This window comes from Lolium perenne, chromosome 2, assembly GCF_019359855.2.
Source record: "Lolium perenne isolate Kyuss_39 chromosome 2, Kyuss_2.0, whole genome shotgun sequence".
Taxonomy (NCBI): domain Eukaryota; kingdom Viridiplantae; phylum Streptophyta; class Magnoliopsida; order Poales; family Poaceae; genus Lolium; species Lolium perenne.
In genome coordinates this window covers 330929753-330953740 of record NC_067245.2, presented here as the reverse complement: position 1 = coordinate 330953740, position 23988 = coordinate 330929753, and the positions used below count along the sequence as shown (strand labels likewise).

At 45.8% G+C, this 23988-nt stretch overlaps 4 protein-coding genes and 1 long non-coding RNA gene across 6 annotated transcripts; 4 read left to right on the top strand and 1 right to left on the bottom strand.

The window, feature by feature from the left end:
- The first annotated feature begins 587 nt into the window (after positions 1-587).
- On the top strand, positions 588-2057 carry LOC127323394 (uncharacterized). Its single transcript, XM_051351544.2, has one exon. The coding sequence runs from the start codon at positions 588-590 to the stop codon at positions 2055-2057; it is 1470 nt and encodes a 489-aa protein (XP_051207504.1).
- A 3546-nt stretch (positions 2058-5603) lies between these two features.
- On the top strand, positions 5604-10140 carry LOC127323379 (uncharacterized). 2 transcript variants are annotated; one of them, XR_011752900.1, is made up of 7 exons: positions 5604-5656; positions 5837-5945; positions 6048-6139; positions 6224-6278; positions 6379-6565; positions 7138-7958; positions 8528-10140. It is a non-coding gene; the product is annotated as an uncharacterized lncRNA (long non-coding RNA). The 2 variants fall into 2 exon arrangements; XR_011752901.1 differs by lacking the exons at positions 5604-5656; positions 5837-5945; positions 6048-6139; positions 6224-6278; positions 6379-6565 and adding an exon at positions 6764-6891.
- Positions 10141-14180: 4040 nt separating this feature from the next.
- Positions 14181-16465, top strand: LOC127323372 (exocyst complex component EXO70A1-like). Its single transcript, XM_051351521.1, has 2 exons — positions 14181-14681; positions 14774-16465. Exon 2 carries the CDS (start codon positions 14783-14785, stop codon positions 16463-16465), a length of 1683 nt encoding a protein of 560 aa, XP_051207481.1. The 5' UTR covers positions 14181-14681; positions 14774-14782.
- A 1044-nt stretch (positions 16466-17509) lies between these two features.
- Positions 17510-18794, top strand: LOC127323377 (exocyst complex component EXO70A1-like). The gene is made up of 3 exons (XM_071825823.1): positions 17510-17682; positions 17799-17993; positions 18026-18794. Exons 1-3 carry the CDS (start codon positions 17510-17512, stop codon positions 18654-18656), a joined length of 999 nt encoding a protein of 332 aa, XP_071681924.1. The 3' UTR covers positions 18657-18794.
- A 635-nt stretch (positions 18795-19429) lies between these two features.
- Positions 19430-22602, bottom strand: LOC127323386 (ubiquinol oxidase 4, chloroplastic/chromoplastic-like). Its single transcript, XM_051351538.2, has 9 exons — positions 22219-22602; positions 21883-22099; positions 21691-21784; positions 21484-21599; positions 21204-21312; positions 21037-21105; positions 20449-20520; positions 20310-20357; positions 19430-19943 (listed from the first exon to the last, which is right to left on the bottom strand). The coding sequence occupies exons 1-9, from the start codon at positions 22356-22358 to the stop codon at positions 19738-19740; spliced, it is 1071 nt and encodes a 356-aa protein (XP_051207498.1). The 5' UTR covers positions 22359-22602; the 3' UTR covers positions 19430-19737.
- Between the last annotated feature and the right edge of the window lie 1386 nt (positions 22603-23988).

Genomic DNA, 23988 nt, shown 5'->3' with positions numbered 1-23988 from the left:
AAGCGCGATGTGGTGGGAGAGGCGCGATTAGGCGGGAGCGGTGGATGATTTTTTCCTGTGCCGCTGACGCGTCGGTCCCGCCACGCCTCGCCTCGCTTTTCGGTGTGTCCGGTGTCCCCGAAGCGTCCCCTGTGTAGCGGGGACGGGCTCGGGGCGCCGGGCACCGTATCGGGCCGCGCCGAATAAAAATCGGGTTTGGGGAACGCGACTGGGAACGGGTTTTTTTTCGGCCCACCCCAAATCGCTTTAGGGGATGGTTCTGTGTTGTCGGATGAGATACAGTAGGGTTCACTCTGTTTCCTCTGTTTTGGGTGCAGCACAACAAGGCAAATCATGCTGAGTCTCTTACGGGTGTTGTGTTGACCGGAGGTATTCATAGAAGTACTCCAATAATGCATTCGCTGCATCAGCCGAAATATCGATGCGGTTGGTGTTGACCCGCGGCAGCCAGGTCCTCAACTTGTCAATTGATTTGACTAGCTCCGGCAAATAATCAATATCTATTCCGGTGACTTGGAACTGCACTTCTCACAGTGTGCTCTCATCGAGCTCAAAGGGTGGCTTCCATCTACAAAGTAGCGGCCAACATGGCAGAGCACCTTGCTTCCGTGCAAGAGGAAACCACCACCAGCGTCGCTGCTTCCTGCCCGCCGAGCAGCACCTACCGCGAGTCCATCCGGAGCGTCACCTGGCCCCAATGGCAGATCAGGTCGGCCGGCTCCTCCCAGTCCGGTCAGAGCGGATCCACCTACTCCAGCATCTCCGGCGCCTCGAGCTCTTCCGCAGCGGACTTCGGCGCCGAGGAGCTCACGGAGATCGCTCGCAGAATGGTGAGCGACGGCTACACCCAGCGCATGGTCCAAGCATTCACTTCCAAAGACGGTGCCCTGCAAAATTGGTTCGTCGAGCTCGACGTCGATTGGGTTCTCGAAATCCGCGGGGGCTATGGCGGCTCACGGAGGCGGCTCGAGCTCCTGCTCCAAAACTCGTCTGCGTCGTGGCGACAAGAATTAATCGACAGGTGGGTCCGGGCTCTCACCATAATTGTCGTCAGTACCAGCAAAGAGCTGGTCGCCGGCGTCCACGATACTCTCGCGGCCGCACGGTTTGGCAAAGCCAGCATCTCAGCAATGCTTGTCGTTGTCGCGCCAATCCTCGCCGTTCTCAAGGTGGAGAATCTACAAGCGGTGCTGCACATGTATATCTGTGTCTCCAGTGCATCACGTGACTTGGGTGCGACGCACGTGGTAACTTCGGAGGCCCAGAGCATTTTCAACGAGATATGCGTCTTGCTGGAGAGAGAAGAGAGCAGGTTAATTGAGACAATATCAAACAGTCTGTCGAAGATGAGGATGACACTCATCTGTGACGACTCCTGGGTCATGGACATTCTGCGAGGAGGAGGCGAGGTTCATAGGAAAATTCAGTTTTGGGTGGGCTGCATAGTGTTGATGAGGAAAGCGCATGAATCAATGCAGAAGAGTTCTACACAGAGCCACAAGGCAGAAAACCTCCGTCGACTGATAGATGGCACCATTGATTATACAAAGGAGCTGCTTCTGAGAAAATCAGAGTTCTGCAGCGATCCAAGCCTCAGGTACATGTTCCGGCTCAACAACTCTTATTTTGTAGCGCATGAGGTGCCTGAACCATCGGTATCGTTAGATCTTGGCCTGGGCTCTGGACACCACCACCGGGGACTTGAACTTACACCTGAATGTGAGCAGTACATGAAAAGCTATTTCGATGTTTCGTGGGGACATGTGTTGTCATGTATACTGCAATCAGATTCTCCAGGACAACCAAAAAGGCGGAAGAAAAACTCTTCGCTGGCCAAATTTCAGTCAGAGTTTCATAAAACGTACCAAGCTCAGAAGTTCTGGAAGGTTCCGGATCCTCAGCTCCGATCCTTAATGCGGGAAACTATCACCAAAAGAGTCATTCCAGGTTACCGCGACTACTTGAAGGAGCATCCGGAACTCGAGAAACAGGATAGCGGTGGAAGCAACAGTCCCGCGGTTTTGGAGGAGATGCTGGGGGAGTTGTTCGAAGGTTGAGAATTCTTGATGCATCGAATTGAGTCATCTAATAAAAAAGAGGCCAGAGTTATGTTTCATATTGGTGTCTTTGGATTTTTTCCCCTTTGTTACTGAATTTGTTTTCTGAAGTTCGTTGGTAGCTTAAACTCCAGATACTTCACGAAGTGGCCACATTTTGTGGGTCTGTCTTTTGATTTAATTTCATGATTTCATGTCAAATACTTCAATATTATGCATTTGCATCAATTTCATTCTTAGATGATTACCATATTCAGATTTGGTTATTCAACACTCTATACATGCCCAGGTTCACACGTTAAGGTAGCCCCATACTTCTGAACCAATGAATGGGGAAGGTTTCCACCACAAAAATAGTTATATTTGCAACATAACTCTACTGTTTATATATGGAAATTCATCTGCATTTTGTGTACACCTGTAAGAGCTTTAATACATTTATGATTGCAATGCACCGTTATAGTTTAGACCAACTGAAGTATTGTGAATATACTACTACGGAATTGCTTTGTTTCCTGTGTGAAGGTTTAAGGTTTGAGGCATGTATTAACTTTCAACATAATAGTTTTTTTTAGCAAGGCAACGGAGGGCGAAAAGCCCACCTGAAACTTTTCATCAATTTTCATGGAAAACAGAGGATTACAAGCAGGGTTCAAGCCCCAGCAACACCCGAGAAAAGGGTCAGGGGGAGAGGGGCGCACACTAAGCAACAAGGGGAGCACAATCAATGCGGCGCGGCGCCCTAACAAGCCAGAGTGCAGGGTGGTCTCGCACGGATACGAAGAACTCAACGGTGGTTGTGTCGATACCATCGAAGACCATGCGGTTTCGCGTCGGCCGCAGTCATACGGAGAGTGAGCGGCCAGCCCGAGTGGGCGTCGGAGAAGGCGTCTACAATGTCCTCCACCGTGCGGTGTGATCCAACCCGAGGATCCGCGTCCGGATCTAGAAAAGGAAGCAAAATGAGGGAATGATAGGAAAGCAAAAGCTTGGGATGAGGATTCGTTGGGAAGACAGGTGCGTGTGCCTAGGATACTTCGGCGGCCGTACCTGCACAGGAATTGGCCGAGGTTTCAGCCTTTCTTCAGGTGGAGATTTTTGGAGCAATCAGGTTGTAAGACTGGGAGTGGAGGAGGACATGGGTTTGACCAGAAAAGAGGCGGCGCACGGGAGTTCTGCCGAGAAGAATCGAGAAGGCACCTGGCATAACAAATGAGCAATCTGAGCCATTGGATGTGACTAAATCAACGACCAGTATTCGTGGGATTCGCTCATGTATCATCCATTGGATTTGGAGAACTGACGGCAGATATTATTTTGAGCTAAGGCGGGAACACTATAGCGACGGTGGTAAATCCCAAGTTCAAAAATTGGTGTACATAGTAGTAGAGATATTGCGTGGATAGATGTTAATATCATCTCATCTTTTAGCAAAAGTGCTAAGGTGACAATCTCTGCACTAAGTACACACCATCACGGGTTTGCCAACATTTTCCGACAACATAAACTGAATCACAAAGTTTATCATAGACTGCGCGTGGTGAAAGATCAATGGAGCTGAGGTACAAACATGGCCGTAGTTTTGGAAGTGAGGTGTCCATGTAAAGTACGCCACTTCCAATGGAACTTTCCTCCCTTCCATTGTAGTATGCCTCAGCAAGCTTCCACGGAGTGCTCATGGAGACTTTTGGCGAGCATCTTTGCGTTGCCGGATGACCTACAGTACCCGACAGTCTGTTTCCTATTGTTATTTTGGGTGCGGCACAACAAGTTCTTGGTGAATTTCAGTTCCAAATCGCATGATATATCACAGAACGAAAGAACTCTGCAACCTGAAGAAGGTGCCCAGCACGGCCCAGGTTTTCGAAATGTACTCGTCCTCCACTCCTCCTGCCGGTTTGGGAGGGTGAACATAGGTGGAGCATCTAAAGGTATAATTGCTGCACCCCCATGGGGCATGGAGAGACTATCCACGCATGCCACCGGGCTCGCACGGGCTGGTCGCTGCCTTGTTTCCTATTCCAGAGATTTGGCCACGTGTTGCTTTTTAATTGGCTCAGTTGAGGGGATAGGAGGCTACCGTGAGACAAAATCATCCTCCCAAACCCTACCCCAATCCCCACAGCCGCCGCCTCCGCTCATCTCTCTCCTCCCGCGCTCGCCCTCCTCTCTCCCTCTCGAGCCTCCATGGAGCCGCCGCCGGTGCTTTCCCGCTCAATCCCCTTCGCCTACGCCCCGTGGAGCCCGTCTCTGGACCCTCGCATCAGCCGCCGGCCTCCAACGGGGTGCGGAAGGAGGTGGGCGCGAAGGGCGGAGCAGGTGCGTGTCCCGGAGGAAGGAGGTGGTGGCGCTCTAGGGTCGAGGCTGTCGTCCCCGACCTCGCCATCATCCTCCGACTCCAGGCCGCCAAGGTCATCCTTGACCAGCACGGTCGTCCTCGACCTCCTCAACCAGCATGAGCAAGCGGAGTGGCCTAACCGTCGCCAGTCTGGAGCTCCTCCCTTCGACTTCGTGGCGTGCTCCGCTTCTTTGTTGTCACCGAGGACGCCCGACAGCGGCACAACAGCCTCTTCTTCAAAGAAGACCATCAGGTTCTCTCTCTCTCTCTCTCTCTCTCTCTCTCTCTCTCTCTCAAATGTACGGGGAAAATCTCATCTTTGTTTGTCAAGATCCATTTTTGTGTGTGCTTACAAGGTGTTTGATAAAAATCCTAGATAATATGGCTGTGTGTACTATTTAAGGAGAACGTTTGAAATAATTTGTGCAGGGATTAATTTCATATTACTTTACATTGTAAGACACCAGTGTGCAAGCAACAATAGTCCATGAATACACATATAGTAAGTTCTTCCACATTTTCTTAGGCGTCATGTAGCAAGTTTAGAATAATTTGTGCAGTTTTTTAAAGTCCTACCTTTTCTCTGGTACCTATATTCATTAATGAGAGAAGCAGCTGTGGAGTCCCTCATGGTCGTGTCCGATGAGGCGGAGGAGGAAGCCCTCCATAGTGCTGCTGATACTAGAGACGGCGGCGAGGTGAGCATGGAGAAGCAGCATAGCGGTGGGACACCCCGTCGCCTCTCGTGGCCATGTTGGCTGCCATCGTCTGCGAGCTGCTTGACATGGAGTCTGTTGCCAGAGAGGAGGTGCGCTTCAGCTGCGTCGGCTCCAAGCTGAAGGTAAAGACTGTTTTCTTCAATCCCTTGTTGGATCCAGAGGGTTCTATTGTCATTATGTTGTTTTCCTCTCAGAATATAAAACCCCCTGTTGTTTTTCATCTTAGAACAAAGAATCATTGTGTTGTTTACGATGGTGTTCCAATTAGTCCTCAGGACCTTCACCTGGATCTTGTACTAAAATCTGCATCTTGCTCATTATAGTCACTTTGAATTATGTAGGCAGTGTAGATGATGTGTTTGAACTACTACGATGGTTTTTAAAAATGTATTTACTTCCATCTGTTCCATCTACTTGTGCCAATTGGGAACTCATGTACATATATTCTGGAATATGGGAACTAACTAAACAGCTGTTGCACTCTTGACAGGAGTTGGCAATGATTCACGAGAAGAAACCAATACTTCAGCATCCCCAAGCAAGTAAGCATCAATGTTGCTGTTGGCGATGATTAGATATGCATTCGAAGATAATTTAAGTATCTAATCATCATTCCTTGCTAGAGAATAGGATAAAAATCAACCTCGTGACATTTTTATAAGCTTTTCTTTTTATATTTTGGATGTACCACCACTTTGTACTCTGATAATTGTTGTTTGCAGGCTCGGTGGCGTTGTCACAAAGATGGTTCAAATCATCTTAAATGGAAGAGAGCGATATTGATTTATCACTGCTACAACAAATGAACTATTACTTGAGTCTCTTCTCGATGTAATTTTTCAGTTTTGGTTCTGCACGTTGTCGAATCAAAATTATTTTCCTCTATCGCTCCAAGTTTTTATCCCCCACTAACGTTAATGTTTTTATTTGCAGGTCCTTCCTTGCCGAGGTTTTGGTGTGTTTAGGACTTGAAGTCTTGAACTGAACCACAAGCGAGCAGGCTGAAGAATATGTGCAGCTAAAAGGTATGGCCCTACTCATCTCCAATCACTTGTATCTGACTAAGACGGACAATGATCTTACGAAATTATACATGTATGCTGCATCAGCTCCTTCGGAGAAAAGAAGAGCCAAGAGGAAGCTTTCCATCTTCAACACATAGAAGTATTGCAGAACAATAGCAACATCAAGCAATTTTGCTATCCGCTCATCAAGAATTGGGAGCTAACTCTTTTTTTCCGCTGTATGTGCGTTACAAAAACAGTAGGAGGAGAGGCGTGCATGGACCAATGCCAAGCGACCACAGGCCTGAATCGTGGAGCTTCATCTGTTAACCGATGGCAATGAGCATAGGCGCGAGGAGGTGGTCTTGAGGAGAAGCTGCTTGATGAGGTTGGTCTGTCGCCGAGCTTGACTGCAAGATCCTCATCTCTGTCTGCTGCATGAGTAAGGTACCTGTACAACATTCCTGAGTTATTTAGATTGAGTTTATAGGGCCAAGTAATGTGTGATATGGTTTATGTGATCTTTTTTTATCCATTGAATACAACATTGAGCAATACATAGGTGGGAAAGTATGTCGGCGCAAAATTGTTTGTTTAATTCTGGCACTCGTGTTCATCTAGGTTGAAATGTGCGTTACAAAAACAGTAGGAGGAGAGCGTGCATGGACCAACGCCAAGCGACCACAGGCCTGAATCGTGGAGCTTCGTCTGTTAACCGACGGCAATGAGCATAGGCGCGAGGAGGTGGTCTCGAGGAGAAGCTGCTCGATGAGGTTGGTCTGTCGCCGAGCTTGACTGCAAGATCCTCATCTCTGTCTGCTGCATGAGTGCTGCATGAGTAAGGTACCTGTACAACATTCCTGAGTTATTTAGATTGAGTTTATAGGGCCAAGTAATGTGTGATATGGTTTCTGTGATCTGTTTTTTTATCCATTGAACACACCATTGAGCAATACATAGGTGGGAAAGTATGTCGGCGCAAAATTGTTTGTTTAATTCTGGCACTCGTGTTCATCTAGGTTGAAATGGTCAAACAGGTTGAGACACTGGCAATCTCTCTTGAGCTGCTCAATTGAGCCTGAACCCAATAATGACGTGAAGTAAGGTACCAAACTGCCAGTACAGCTTGTGTTACCACCTTCTACTATGTTCCTTCACTCCCTGCTATATAAGAATATTATTTATTCAATGGACTTCTATTACTACAAAAATAACGTAATAATTTAGTAGGAAGAAAAACTGTTAAAGAACTGCAAGAAAATTAAGTACACACTTCTGGTACCAGTGTAAGCAAGGGAAAATCTTGGCATGTTTTTTTTTGCCTTCAAATAGCACTTACCTTGTCTTGTATTATAATTTACCTTATTAGACTGCTTTCAGCTGATAAAAATTCAGTGTTGTCTTAAATTCATTTTTTAGTTTAACTGCAGTAGAAGATATATGTAAACCAGTAGCCTGATTTAGTGATTTTCATCTGCATGTAAGTTAGCTTTTGTATATAGAAAATCCATGTAGTATGCAGCTTTTGCTTTTTGTTTTCACATGGGGGCAACTTCTTATGAAAAGTATTTGGCCATGAAGGACTGGATTTCATGTTAGAAACTATGGTTACCTCACGTGGTTTAAATTTCCTCCAAATTTCATCTTCTTGGAGAACCATTATCTGTGTTACTCTTACTCTTTAGTTCTTGATTGTGCATGCTTTATTTTTAACTAATCAATGTCCCTTCCTGCATCTACGTTGTATTACAAATCGGCTTCTCCTGAAGTGGCCATTCCTCTGATGCCACCATCTGGTGTTAAAACTGATGGGCCTAAATTACTGATTGAGTTTAAGGGGGTAAGAGATTATGAAATAGATGCAGCAAAATAGATTGCAGCTCAGTTACCATGCAAAATAAATCTAATCTTGCAGCCACGTGTATTTTATTTATTAATGTATTGACAAGCTTCCACTAATTCAATTCTTTTTGAAACTGATGTACTAATTTGCTTTGTCCTCCTTTTCCTCTTAGATAACTAGATCGATTCATAAGTGAATGTGGGTCTTATTTAGCAAAGTAAGATTATATCATGTAGCACCAATGCCAGTGTCTTTTACTACATGAATAAATGAGAGACTCTTCTTCTAAGAAAATAAAAAATGCAAATGATCCTTGTGTGTTCTTCAGTCCAAGACCATTTTCAGTATAGTTAGTGTTTTTTACTTTTTCTACTGGTATTTCCATGCCATGGTTGAGTACTTTATTTCTTGCTACATCGAAAATAGGAGCATGGTTTCTATATGGCTGTTTATTTCAGTATTCACACTATCCGACACGATCCTGACACCATCTACCTTTCTCCACTGTTGCTACTTTCCCTTTACCAAATCTGCCTTGCTGATGTGCTCTATGTCTCTTCTCCCAGGGGTTTAACTAAGCTGCAAATGGAACAGCACAGGTCATCGCTGTATCTGAACTCACATGTAAAGCATGTACCCAAGATCTTATCTTCATCATGATTCATGTCTACTCACTATTCCTGTTAAGATTTACTTTATACTCCATACTCTTATGCTTGGATAATTAAATATGATGTCTCCATTCTTTTCTCTTTATCATCTAGACTGCTGCAAATTTTTAAAAGATGCTTAGGCTTTGACATGCACTCTAATTTTTTTCTCTTTATCCTCTGTTCTGCTGCAATTTCCGTGCATCAGTCACAATACAGACTGCTGGTCTTGGTTACATGCTTTACAAGTGAGATCAATCTTGCCAGATGGAAGGCCCATGCCTTACTTCATGTCCTGAAATAACATTGGCTAAACATGCTTATCTTAGGTCTACAGTGTGCTATTGTATAAATTGTTTGTCTATGAAGACCACTGATTTGGATAATATTTAGATGAGCCACCGGTACTTTTATTTCTGATTGATGTATGGAGGATAAATCTGTTATACCAGACTATATATACACCGTTGATTTCACTGGAACTCAATGCTACATTTGGGGATTCTTTACACTGCATACGTTTGGGGATAGTTTAAATCATTTAACTGAATCTGTAAAAAAAAGGGATCAAACACCTGACGGTAGATAAATTGCTCCCATTATTTTTTATAATGCTAGGCTACAGTTTGGTGTTATCTTTCAGCACCAACAATTTGTTTTCTTCTAACAATATACTTGATCTATAAGTATGAAAGGTTCAACATTAGTGTGCTTATAATATTGATTACACATTTCGGCTTTTAACCATATCTTGGTTTATTATGAGTGCATTAGGATATTCTTTGCATCCACAGAACCCTGGTAGGCACACCTACCTAAAATGAGTATGGTGATCAACTAACCATACTTCTTGCTTGTTCACGCCGTTTTTTATGAAGAGTTTTATGCAGTTTGCATAAGATCATGAGGGTAATTACCAGTTTTCATGCATTTTGCTTACAGGAAATCTATTGAGACTCAAGATTGAAGACAAGGGCAAGATTTTTCTGAAGGCAAAGATGTTTCTTTATTCTGATACATGAATGGGTACTTATTTTTGCAAATCAGTAATAGGCGTTAGAAGCTCCGTAGATTCCCTAAGTTAAAGCAAGGTTAGTTCATTGTTCTGCATTTCTGGTGCTCATCTCCCTTCCATTCTTGACCACTTTACCCAAAAGTAGGATGGATGCTTATGGTGGCAGGGAAGCAGCCATCAGCGAAGAGGTTGCTGCCCCAACGAGTGTTCTCGTGTCGCATGTCCAAATTGCAGCAACGCGAGGGGCATGTGTCCTTTTTACAGCTGTCGTCTTACTGAAGATTGTTGCCTGAGAGCTTACTTCTACGTGTTTCTGCTGCAGTGCCTATATAGATAATGATTGTGGGTTCTTCCTTGCTTTTGTTGCTCTCAGTAGAATCAATAAATGTTAGTTGCTATAATATATTTTCCTCGGTTATATATAAATGTTTGTTTTTTATTTATAATTTATTGTGGTTTGCTACGATTTTGTAAAACCTAAAAATATTTCTTATCATTTTCTCATCTACACATGAGTCACAGGATCGTGCGCCAAGGCGCACGTTAAAATCTAGTTTTTCTAAGCGACAAAGGAGGGATGGAGACCGGGGGCTGTGCTCGCATAACTGAAGACACTGGGAGAAAACACTTTACGCCAGGCCTCGTTCGGCAGGCTAGGTTTCAACGGTTTTCTCGTGTATTTTATCCAGGCCACCCCTATAAAACAGAGAGGAACACTTTATTTCAAAAAAAACAGAGTGGAACACTTCGTGCATCGTTCGGTTGTCCGGTTTTCAACAGATTGAGTCCCGTCAATTCATGTCTATTCGATGAAATACTCGTCAGTTCCACGGGAGTTAAAACCACGCCACCTACCTCGCGTTTTTCTGTTCAAAATTTCTCGCTGCTTCATCGTATCAGCACGTGGTTGCTCCCGATTAAATTCCGCTCAGTTACCCGGCCTACCCAATCTACGGATCGGCTCCCCTTTTGTTTTGGCCTTTCTGCTAGCCATTGACCGGGCGTACCTATGTAGAAACGCCTCAGTCCTTCAAAACACGTCAATCCCAGTCACCAAAAACACGTTAGATAAAACTCTACAATACACGTCTACCGAACAAGGCCTCAGGGTTGCTCGCACGACGCGACTCGGGGGCGATCGAGACATACGCCAAGAAACCTACAACCCTGCATCCCTTGGCCGCCGCCAGCGGTGGTGGCAGCTCCTCAGCCGTCGAAGGTGGCGGGGCGAGGACGGCGCACCCCTATCCCTCTTCTTCGCGCGGAGCGGAGGTTTTGGTGTGTCGCGCAGGACGCGGCGGCCGTGCTCGCATGGCGTCCGGTAGGATTAGCGGCGGAGCGGCGGCCGTCTGGCGGTGCAATGCAGCACGGCAGCGCGGCGCTCAGATGTGACGGTCGGTGAGCACCTATGCCCGATCTCGGCTACAGGGCCACGGCGGTTACGCCTAGTTGCTGCTCTCAATTGCTAGAGCGGACGGCTCGCCCACTGCCACATCTCTGCCGCGGCATTGTTACCATCTTACTACTACCGGACATGGCGGTGGCCTAGGTCACCTTCTCGATTTGCGGGCCTTGTCGAGGGTCTGGCGACCAGTCCCGATGGGAGTCGGCCGGTAGCGTGGGGGCTGCTAACCTGACCTTGAATAAAGGTGGTCTACCCTTGCTGATCTTTGAGCACTAATGACGTTGTTCTGCTTCATGTTAGCCTCCACGATCTGGCCGCCAACAAGTTTCAGGCTTCCTCTCTGAGATTTCTATAGTTTGACACAATGCGCTACTGGTCATCTAGAGTGGAATTGATGCGACCATGCGCGTCCTAATCTTCAGCCAATGGTTTCACTTGGGAGAGGTGCGAAGCTTCAACTACTTGTTGGTGCCATCGGGCAGAAAACCTTTTTAGGTGTAGAATTGTTGAGTGTGTACAAAAATAAATAAAGTATTTATGCTCTAGAATTCAAGTTCTGATAACTAGCTTCACCTTCTTGGTAGTGCCATTGGACACGTTTTATTATAGATCTCCATGAAACTGAGCAGAGGTGGAGAAAGTCATGCGTGAGGGCTAAAATCGGAGGTATGTAATGGCGGAGAGGATCTTGGTTGAGAAGAAGACAATGTGACGCAGGTTATCCCTCTGTCGGGTGTTTGGCGACTTGCTACAGCAGACTTGGCAAGCGGGGTGGCATCAGAGATGGAGTTCACTCTTGTTGGTGCTTCTTGAGTACGGATCCACGATTTTCAAGATTAAAGCCCAAGGTCTAGCCTTCATTGATTGTATTTAGTAATGGTCTTGCTAAAGGCATAGTTTTGGAAACTCAGACTTAATTTCTAATTTCTTTAGAATGAAAACACACACAAAATTATCGAACGACGACAACTCTTGTGTGTTGTTTCCTTCTTGGAGGTGTTGATTTTCGAGAATCTAGTTTATAGTTCGGGTGTTGTAATTGGTGGTGGTTAGAGCGTTGTTTGTTGCAAGTGGTTCTTCACAGCAAGGTTATTTTTTTCTCTCATTTTTATCTTTTCTTCTTTGCTATATGTGCATTCCTGGTGTCTAGATATCTTGTTAACGCAAATGCTTGTTGTAATTAAATCTTCGCGATATTAATATATATTCTCTCCATAAAAAAACCAAACACGCCTAACATTTTTTTCTCAGCTGCTGAGCGTGTAGCACCAGGGTACCGAAGGATTTGCTCTTGCTATACATCTTGCTGGGCGACTGAGCTGGCAAAGTAATTTTTTCCGCTGACAGCATCATTCTGATTTTTTCGATAAAGGGAATATATTAATATCAAAACGATATCAATTACACCCAGTCTCTGCAACAACGCACCACCCTAATGGCACTACGGATGCACACAGCCAAAAAAAGGAAAAAAACTAAGAAATAAAAGTCCCGCTACAGTATCTCGGGCCTAACAACAACAATACATCCACCGCCAAGACAACACCTGAAGTACAGACTCTCCAAAAACGATGCCTCCAAGAAGGGAACAGTGCGCTAACACCATCATCGCCCGATCAAAGATCTTAGGTTTTCACCCTAAAGATAGTCCCCGCTCTCAAAACAATGCCTCCAACAAGGTCATTGTCAGGCACAACCAGTTAAGGTCAGACCTTGGGTTTTCACCCTGAAAGGTAGGACTCTGAATTTCACCTATGTTGTCGCCCCCACTTTCATACCGCTGCTGTGAAGTCCGGAACACCAAGCAACCCTTAGCTAGTCCTCCCTTCCGTCCTTCATAAACTTCCCTTGTTCGAATATAGTCCATACGCTTGTCACAGTGTAGCAGATGTGCTAGCCAGTTCATGGCGTCGAACTGCCAACGTCACACGTGCTGATTCCAACGATTTAGTCGAGCATGATCATTTGAAATGCATGGTGTTCGATCACAAACCGATCATCAAGAGTTGAAGACTTTTCTTACAGGGAGCATTAATTAATACCTTATCGTACAAAAATAGTGAGAAGACTCATCCATGGCCTTCCAGGCTGCTCACGGTGCAGCATTCCTCACTGTCAAACTCTCCGAACTCTTAACTTATCGGAGGCTGAGATCGAGTTCCATACTCCTTTTACAATCTTAATTCAAATGGATACAAAACAGTCTCAACTTTTGATGTATTTTTGTTTATAAAGGAGGGATTTGTACTTTTAAAAATAACTTAAACTGGGCTGTTAGCCACAGGGCTCCACTGACGAACAAAGCTATGATCACACCGTGGGAATGGAGTTTCCCTATACCCCGCCTGCGTGCATGCGGGAGTAGCGCACACACGCAGGGTTTCCCCCACGCGCCTCCGTGTTGAGCCGGCCCAGCCGCCCAAGAAAGGTCTTCTCCTTTTTTTTCTATTGATTTATCTGAAAAAATTGAGATTTGCGGAAATTTAAATTTTAAAAAGTTCAAAGCTGAAAATTTTCAAATTTGAAGTAATTGTACAAATCCGAAATTTTCACAAAATTTGAAAGTTGCTGAAATTCGAAATTTTCTGGATTTTGAAATTGCTCGAAATTTGAAATTTGCTAGAAAACTGAAATTCGCTCGATGTTTAAAATTTGCTAAAATTTGAAATTTACACAAATTTAAATTTTTCTCAAATTTGAAATCTGCTCAAGGTTAAAATAATGCTCAGATTTGCAAACTGCTCAGATTTAAAAACTGTTAAGATTTAAAAATTGTTCAAATTAAAAGTGTTCAAACAATAAAAGAAATAGAAAAAGGAGAAAAACCGAAGAAAACGGACCAGAATCGAAGAACCAGAAAAAGTTCGAGGAAAACCGACTAGAACAAGTTCACAAAACCAGAAAAAACCGATCACAGAACTCCCGCTGGTTGCTGTTGGCAAGATAGTGGGCCGCGGCCCAAGTCGCCCCTCGTGCGTGCGCGGTGTACTAACACGCGCCAATGGGCGATAAATAGGATTTGCCGTGGGAATGCAGGCATGCAAGTGCAACCCGCTTCCGTGGCCCGGCCCATTACATTTTCATGTTTCGCCGTCTCTTCTGTTTTCCCCTCTCCTATTCTCTCGCACTTCAGTCGCAACTCGCAAGAACTCCATGATTCTGCTTGCAAAAAAAAAAAAAAACTCCACTATTCGCCCACAAATCCGACATGGAGCTGCCTTCCTCCCTCAGTTCCGTCCAGCGGGGCGCTCGCCCACCCGCTCTGGAAGCGATGCCCGCGGAGGAGTTCGACCTGTCTGGGAACCGACGGCCGCTGTTGAGGTCGATCTGGCCGCCGGCGGCGCTCGATTTGGCTACCAAGGAGCTCGCCACGCCGTCGTCTTTGGCCGGCGTTTGAGCCAGCATCCGTCGTCGTCGGCGGCGGCGGACGTGGATACTACGGCGGGCGCGGCTGGCGAAGAAGTCTGACACGAGGAGTAGAAGCGAGGGAGGAAGAGATGTCCCGGGCAGAGGAGGCCGGCACATCTTCGGCCTGATGGTTGTGCCGAGCTGGCAAGTCTGGGCCATGTGACCATCGGGACAGCCGTCCAAGGTCAAGCAATGCCCTAGCAGCTTCCGGATGTGCCCGTCATCACGCGGGTTCCCTTCCGGTTTGACCTGCGTCCTCCTCCTGCACTTCTCGCTCGCTCTTTCCCCTGCCCATCTCACCGAGATTCACCAAGGGCTTTCATCAAATTACCAGGCTAGCATCATGGCGGAGGAGACCACCATCAGCTTTGCGGGCCTCGCCGAGGACAACACCAGGTTAGCATCCATCCAGCTTGCTTCCGCGCCGGAGGTGACCACCAGCAGCTTTGCGGGCCTCGCGGAGGACAACACCAGGTTAGTATCTATCCAGCTTGCTTCCGTGCCAGAGGAGACCACCAGCAGCTTCGCCGGGCTCGAGGCTACCTACCCGCCGCCACAGTCTTACCGCGAGTCGATCCAGAGCGTCGTCTGGCCCGAATGGCGTATCAGGTCGGCTCTCTCCTCCCAGTCCGGTCAGAGCGGATCTAACTACTCCAGCATCTCAAGTTCTTACATGTCCAACATGACCTGCTGCTCCGTTGGCTCCACGTCCGCCAGCACAGCGGACTTCGCCACAGACGAGCTCACAAAGATTGCTCACAAAATGGTCAGCGACGGTTACATCCAGCGCATGGTCCAAGCTTTCAAATCCAATGGCGAACTGGACGACTCCCTGAAGTCTTGGTTCGCCGAGCTCGACATCGAGTGGGTTTTCCAACTCAGCATCTGGGAGCAGTCCCTGCTCTATGGAATATCTGCGTCGTGCCTCCAAGAATTTGTTGAGAGGTGGATCCGAGCTCTCACCATAGTTATCATCAGTATCAAAGAGCTGGCCGCTGGTGTCAATGACACACTGGTGGTCGCACGGTTTGGTAAAGCGAGCATCTCAGCAATGCTCGTCTTTATAGATGACATGGCCAGAGTTTCCAACAGAGAGCAGCTACCAGCCGTGCTACAAGCGTATGTCTACGTTTCCAATGCATCATATGACATGTCGACGATGCATGTGATCTCTTCAGATGCACAAAGGATTTTTAATGGTATAGGCGTCTTGCTGGAGAGAAAAGTGAACAACTTAGCTGAGCCCATATCCAAGATGATAATGTATTCGATGCGAGAATTCCTTAAGGACCGCGACCGGCGGCGTTATCCGTATCAAGACGGACCTTTGGTAGCATACAGGCTCAGTGACTCGAGGTGGCCTACTGAGATCGTGCGAGGAGGAGGTGAGGTTCACAACAGCACCCAGTTGATGGTGGACAACATAATGCTGATAAGGAAAGCACTGACTTTGACGCAGAAGTCCACACAGAGCCACAGCACCGGAAGGCTTCATGACTTGATACATGACATGATCAATCATCAGAAGGATCTGCTTCCGAGGATATCGAAGGTGTGCTTGGATCCAAGCCTCGGGTACTTGTTCCTGCTCAACAATTCCTATTTCCTAGCACAGGTGTTTGAGCCATCGATGTCATTAGATGTTGAGCTGTGGTCTGGAGACCACCAGGGACTTGAACTTACACCTGAATGTGTGGACTACATGGATAGTTATATCAAGGTTTCTTGGGAAGATGTGTTGTCCTGGTTATCAAGGTTTCATGGACCACTCCTTCGTTGGATAAATACATCTCCGCTCGGTAAATTCCAGTCAGCGTTTCATAAAACATACCAGACTCAGAAGTTCTGGAAGGTTCCGGACCCTCGGCTTCGATCCTTACTGCGGGAAACTGTCACCAAGAGAATCATTACAGGTTACCATGACTACCTGAAGGCGCATCCAGAGGTGGAGAAGAAACATGTTAGCGCTGGAAGCAACAGTCCTGAGGTTTTTGAGGGGATGTTGGGAGAGCTATTTGAAGGCTGAAAATCGTTTGATGCATCGAGCATCATCACCTGACAGATAAGAGGCTGGAGTTATGTTTCATTGTCTTGTTTGTTTTCTTTTCGAAGCGAACTTGTATTCCGAATTTCGTTGGTATCTCTAGTCACTTTATCTGGTTGGCCAGAATCTACATCTACAGGTGTGTTTTGTTTAGATTTCTATTCCATGCCAAATACTTTTGCAATCTGCTTTTGCATCGATTTCACACTTTTATAGTTGCAATGTTTATTTCTGATTATACAACAATCTGTGCACACTTAGTTTTATCTAGTTTGGTAAGACTTGGGCTTGCAGATTCCAGGGTCACTCAAACGTAAAGGTAGCTATTGTACTTCTGAGTTTTAGGATGGGAAATTTCATCACAAGCATAGTTATATTTTCCTATAACTTACTGTTTATATGTGGAAATTATTTACACTTTGTTTACTCTTGTTAGAGTTTTATTGCATTTCTGATTGATATACACCGCTATAATCTAGACCAGTTGACATAAGGATTGTGCATAACTCTGTTGTACTTTTTTTAACCTCCTGGAGCAAATGTTCAGGCCTTATTTTAGCTTTAAATACAATTGAATGGGTTAACTAGATAGTAGTAGATGTTGATATCATTTTCATTCTTGAGCTAAGCTGACAATCTGCAAAACATCCTCATCACAGATTTCCTGCGTCTTTTCGACAGCAAAAACTGTCCACAAAGCATCAAGGCCATCAGCTTACACGAATCCACTGTCCACATTTCTCATTCTGAATGCACGATGCATTTATATACCTACTAGGAGGCATCGGCGCGGTGGCACGCCACACCCGTACTGATGGCAAAATTCACTATAGACTGATTTTTCTGTGAAGTATGAAACTAACTTTGGCATATAAAATGTACATAATAGGTAACAGCTAGAAGTCTAAAACTAACTTTTGCAGTTAAAATGTACATAATAGGTAACAGCTATTTAGCTGTAGCAGTACCATACGATGAAAACTATCTTACGGGATGCCGATTTGTATCTACATTGGGCTAAGCCAGATGGCTTCTCTGCGTGTTCTAGCATGTCAGTACCCCTGCATTGTTGTCCTCGACAATATCGATGACGGGTACCTATGTGTGACAGTGCCAAAAGCTGATGGTGCTAGAAGGGAAATTTCGTTCATGGAACAGAGATTAGCTAGCAGTATTGGTACATGTTCATACTTGAGAACGTATTTCATAGTACCGAGCATTTCCAAGATGGTCGTCTTCATCGATGCCATCGTCCCTGTTCTCAAGGCTGAGAATCTACGAGCAGTGCTAGACATACGTATATATGCGTCTGTAGGGCAATGGAGAACATGGAAAATTCTCAAGTGTGCTCGTCGTTGGACTACAGGACCGTGATCCTTGTCCACATTAGTGAAAATGCTAAGAAGGGCCATATCCAGCACGATGGGGAAGGCGACGTCGTTGGACTACAGGATCGTGATGCTCTATTCCTTGTCCACATTAGTGAACATGCTAAGAAGGGCCATATCCAGTACGACGGGGAAGGCGGTGACACTTTTTCAGGAAGACACTTTTTGAGGAAGACGACTCATGGGCTATTGAGATTCTGCAAGGACGAGGTGAAGTTCACAGGAACACTCGGTGGATTGTGGATTGCATCATGTCTGCCTTTGCTGAAGCATACACCTCGGCAAGGAATATCAGCGGCCTAACCGGCGTGATAGATGACACGGCCCGTCAGCTGAAGGACCTGCTCCTGAGAAAATCGGAGCTATGTTCAGATCCAAGCCTGAGATACCTCTTCCTGCTCAACAATTCCAATTTTGTAGAGCAGCTGGAAGAGACACGTCTACCTCCACACTATTGGAAACTTACACCTGAATGTGAAAAGTACATGTATACTTATCTAGATGTTTCTTGGGGGAATGTACTGTTCTGCATACCGAGATCGCATTTTCCTGCGCGGCTCCCTCGTTGTCGTTGGATCAGCACCTATAAACTGGCCAAGTTCGAGTTAGAGTTTAATAAAACCTACCGAGCTCAGAAGTTCTGGAAGGTTCCGGACCCTCAGTTAAGAGATGTTCTGCGGAGAGCTATCGCCGACAGAGTTGTCTCAGGTCACCGTGACTATCTGAAGGAGCATCCGGAGCTAGCAGAGGACGTTTACCGAAGAAACAGCACTCCTGAAGACTGAAGTTGTCGAGGAGATGTTGGGACAGCTATTTGAAGGCTAAAAGCTGCTTGACGCACGAATAAATTAGTCGCAAGATAAGTAAGAGGCCGGAGTTCATGTTTCATCGTTGTATATTTGTTTTTCCTTTTCAAGTGAAGTTGCTATTTGCCTCAAAAAAAAAAATTCCTCAAAAAAAAAGTTGATATCTTAAATTTTTTTTTAGAGGGTTGCAATCTTAATTTGGTTGGTACCTTTGGCTCTAGATAGTAATCAAGTGGCCAGAACCTGAGTGTGTGCGTTTGGATTTGATTTCATGATTCCATGTCATATACTTTGACATTATGCTCTTGCATCAGTTTAATTCATAGATGACTGCAAAAAATGGGAAAGTTCAAACTTGTTTATTCTCATCCGGTTCCTTAACATTTTAGCTGCTCATTGTTTCCTATAGACTCGTACTTCTGAACCTAATGGGGAAGTTTGCCACAATATTTATGGAAATTCAACTGCATTTTGTATAAACATGTAAGAGTTTTAATGCATTTCTGATTATTATGCACCGCTATAATCTAGACCAACAGGACCAAGTATAGTGAATGCACTACTATTAACCTTTTTTGTTTCCTGGAGCGAACGTTGAAGGCTTTGGAATTTTTATAACTTTAAGTGCAATAACACAATTGGTCGATTGAATATTCTTAGCATCATTCTCATTCTTGAGATAAGCTGACAATGTCCGCACGGTACAGCTTCATCATAGATTTGCTGACGTCCTTTTGACAGCAAAAACAGAATACACAAAACATCAAGACTTTTCCTAATAAAAAGCATCAAGAGCTTCATGTTACACAAAACACACAGCACATCTGGATTACAATGGTCGTGGTGAGTGTTAATTCCGGATCCACTATGCGCATTTCTCATTATGAATCTATGATGCATTTATATACCTATTTCTACTGTGTATGATTCACAAGTAAGGAAGTCTGGCTAATGTCTAAATACAAAGAGAAGAGAAAATGAAACGTAAACAGAATACAAATACAATATCACCAAAATTCTGTATGCTATTCTACGATGCTATATGTGAAGGTATAACAAGTCAATCTTCACTTGCAAGAGACTTTTTTACACAATCCATGATACCCTCACAATCATTTTCAGGTACTATGCATTCTGCATCACTTTCTATGCTTCTTGGCATCGAGTGAGGAGAACGGAGATTTCCATGCGTTTGACAGGCCTTCATTGTCTTGCAGTGCTCCGCCTCATCATCTCGTATGTTGACAAACACATCATACAAGTTATCTGCAATGGGATACAGGACAGTGAACATTTCATAAATAACCTTAACTTTGAGTTCAGCTTCTTGTTTGTAAGCAGTGTAAAATCGGTAAAAACGGCTTAAACACCGAATACCAGCACCAGGACCCAGTAGCCCGGGCAACGACCTGCTGAAACAAATCGTAACTGTGGTTTGCTGGGTCTTAAGCCATATATGTTCCAGGAAATGGTGGTGACAAGGAGACTTATCCAATGAACTCAATGACTTGATTAGATTCAGTGAAACTAATTAGAAAAGCTACAGCCAACTTAGCAAACCCAGACTTTCTGGGAAAAAAAAAACTAAAGAAAGCAGTTATAAGGGGTAGAAAGAAGGAATGAGAACTATACCAACTTTAGGCCTCCTAGAACAAGGGACTCGTGATGTTTGAAACTCATCTGATGAAACAAGCCATGCATGCAATAAGCACATATATAATAATGGTTAATGTAAAGCATTGATATAGAAGAAGCCAACATGAATGCCTACCAAATAAGTAAAGATCCTCATTCATGTAATAGTTTACAGCCGCCTCTGGAGCTGGTAGTTTTTTCAACTCCTCTGTTACAAAAGGAACAAGTAACTTACATTACGGAATTGGAAATGTCATTACAGGAAGACAAACATGCGTACATTGGGAAACACATCAACTGAGTTAGCAGTTTGCCCAGTGCCCAGGTAGCTAAGCAAAACTATGCAAAACGTGGTTGAACAACAGCAAACAATGTTTAAACGATTTAAGGTTTAATTTTCTTTTGGTAGGATTGAAAATCACATATTTATAAATAGGTTAAAGGATATTGGAATAAATTACAAAAGGGATTCCAACAATTTACAATGATGTGGCCCTCCATTGATAAGGTAGTTAAAACATGGAACACAAGAGGTAACTAGGTTAATTATGTAAACTAATATCGCATAGACAGGGTACTGTTGTTCCATAAAATCCTAGATACATACAATTTAAAATATACCACACAACAGAGAAGTCGACGGTTAGCTACTGTACAAGTTATAATTCCAAATCTTGCACAACAGGAAGAATAGTTAGTGCAGATATTTTGGTCGTTATCTTACCTCCATTGAGCTTAAGGAACTTGTCATAAGTTGAGTATGCGTGCCTCTCGACACATTCAGAAAAGTGGTCTGCACAGGAGATGGCCAAGTTGGAGCATTATCATCACAAGAAACACAGTAATAAAATAGGAAATTACTTCATAATGTGAAGTAATATGTGTACTCACATGCCATTCTTGGGCTCAGCATGTACATGGCAACAGTCATGAAGTAGTAGAAAAAGGCACTAAACCGCGCAAGAAAGCGGTCAACCCATACAGAGTTGCCACCCAATTCCTGATATGAACCGATAAGAGGAAGAAAGTAAGAAATACGCAGTAATATAATCCGACTGAAAGCTATCTACAGCTCAACTGAAAGGGTCAGAAGAGAACATGATCGCTAACGACAGAATTCATTTTGGCAAAACATTGAATGAACAGATACACAAAAGGTTTGTGAACATACTTCCATGATCAAGAGGTGATGGAACTCATTCATGCTTTCGGCGAAGTGCACTTTGATGTAATCCGCCCGTCTCCACCAGCCGAAGGTCTCGTACAGGTGAAGCACCGATATGAACGCTGCGCAACAATCAAGAGTCAAGAAGACACAGGCAGTAGTATGCAGAACCATGCCCAAACCATATGTAGTGCAAAAGACAGAGACCCTCACCGAAATAGGGCACCCTGGCGATGGTCTCGAGCACGAAGAACCTGGCGTAGTCGCGGTCGCGGTACAGGGCATCGAGTATCAGGATGATAGAGTCCTGTGGTGTGCACACGAGATGCAGGACAAGCGCATGTTGAGACAGACTGAGAGTAAAACCTGGAGGTAAAAATCTATCTGGAATCTGGAGTCACCCACCGTGAGGAAAATGTTGAACGATTGCTCGAACCTGACGGCCCAGCTGTCGTCGTCGTTGGTGGGAGACAGCGGGTCATCGGCGGTGGCGGCTCCTTGAGGAGGAGAGCTGGCCTCCTCCCTGACTGGGAAGGAGTCCTCGACGGCGGACACCTCCGTCTCCTGCCCCGCCCTCTCCCGCTGCGTCCTAATCGCTTCCGCGCGGAACGTTCTCCTCCTCCTGCGCGACACACACGGAATGAAACAAGCGGAAGCTGCAGCGGGATACGTGCGGCGGGCGGAGAGAATGTGGAGGTGTGGCGAGGAGGAGGAAGAGGGGGATCGGGTCGAGGGGGTTACCCGGTGGCGAGGACGACGGGGCTGCGGAGGCGGCGGGCGCGGAGCGGGAGGAAGGATGGGGGAGAGCGCCCGGCGGCGGCGGGGTTGGAGGCGGGCGCGGCGGGGAGCGGGGCCGCGGAGGCGGCGGCGACCCCTGCCATGGTCGGGTTTTGGGGGTCAAATTGGAAGAGTGGCGCGGCACAGCCCTGCGACGAGGGAGGTGATGGGCAGGGGAAGTGTGCTGGTGCTGGTTGGTATATTCGCGCGGGCGCCCGGCGCCGGGCGTGTTTTGTCGTTGGGGGAAGCGGGACGGCGGTGCCCACGGAAACGACGGGGGAGTGGCGGGGCGGCGGCACCGGGCAAGTGCGCGCCCACGACCGAGCCGGCCGGACGGAGGAGACAAAGCAAGTCTGGTGTGAGCGAATGCGTGAGTGGGCCGGTTCCGAGTGGAGCCGTGGCACGACGCACGAGTCACGTCCATGTCCATCTCATATCTAAGCCTGAACTCAAACATCTGCAATGTAAGCCCCGTAAACTGGGCAAAACTAAACCTAAAAATAACCGCTAATTTACTAAATTAGGTTCGAAAAACGGCGTAGATCAGTTACCGTAAACGAGCAAAACTGAAAAAAAGTTTTCAGGTCGAGACCGAAAACCCAACTCGCCCTGTATTTGTAGGGGCTGAAAGGGCGAACTGAACACAAAGCCCCTACTCGTGGCGCGCTGAAACTTCAGATCACCAACGCCAGTACATTCGCTGGACTCCGGCCAAATTCCGACGAATCTCAACCTAATTCGACCGAGATGTATCATCGTGACGTTGCTGGACTACAGCAGGACGACCGACGGTAGGTGGCGCCCCGCGGGGCGAGCTCGGGATGAGGTTAGCTCGGAGCAGCCTGGGGCGGCGCGGGGCAGCGCGGCGCGCGGGGCTGGGCGGCCCCGAAACCGGTATCCTGAGGATTCCAGCGATCCCGCCGAAATCCGCACGATATCGATTCTGAGACGCCCTCCGACACGACGTACGCGACGAATCACACACGTGATGCCAGAGGAATTATCACGAGTAGTAACATTACAACAGATTTAGAATAGATCCCACAAGAAACATATATTACAACAACGACTCCAACGAGTCAAGATACAAATATACAATACAAAGATCCAAATCATACAGAAGATCGAATACGTCCGAGTACGGACAAGATACAAATTGGACTAAGAGTCCTGAAGATAACCAGTGGCGTCTGTAACCCTGCCCAGGCCAAGCCAGAAGGGTAACCTCGCTAACGTCGTCTTCATCGAACATATCTTCATACATGCCCGGTTATATCCCGTAGAAGCAGCAATAAGTACGGGTTCGTACTTAACAAGACTTCAAGACGTATAAGCATTCATCAACCAGTCGTCCTTTGTACTTGAGGCACGCAGGGGACTTAGAGGACGCAAGAGGAACGTCATGGGCAATATGGTGGAGTTAAGCGGCAGCGCGCAAGCACTAAAAACCTATAGAGACACTCTACAACATTCGTCTAATCAGAGAAGATGAGAGAGCGCATAAGCTAACAATTTTATACTCTGCAAACATAACACAACCGATGTGTTCCCCCTTCGCAAAGAGGTACTGGCAAAGGCACTCACACGGTTGTCAAGTTTTAACCAGTTATTATTTATGTTGTTCTACCTTACTATGCAAGTTAATAGTATTGAAACAATAGGTGTAAGTTGTCTATGGTCGAGTCATACAGCTCCAAGTCGTCCATAACCGCGGACACGGCTTATCGATAAGAT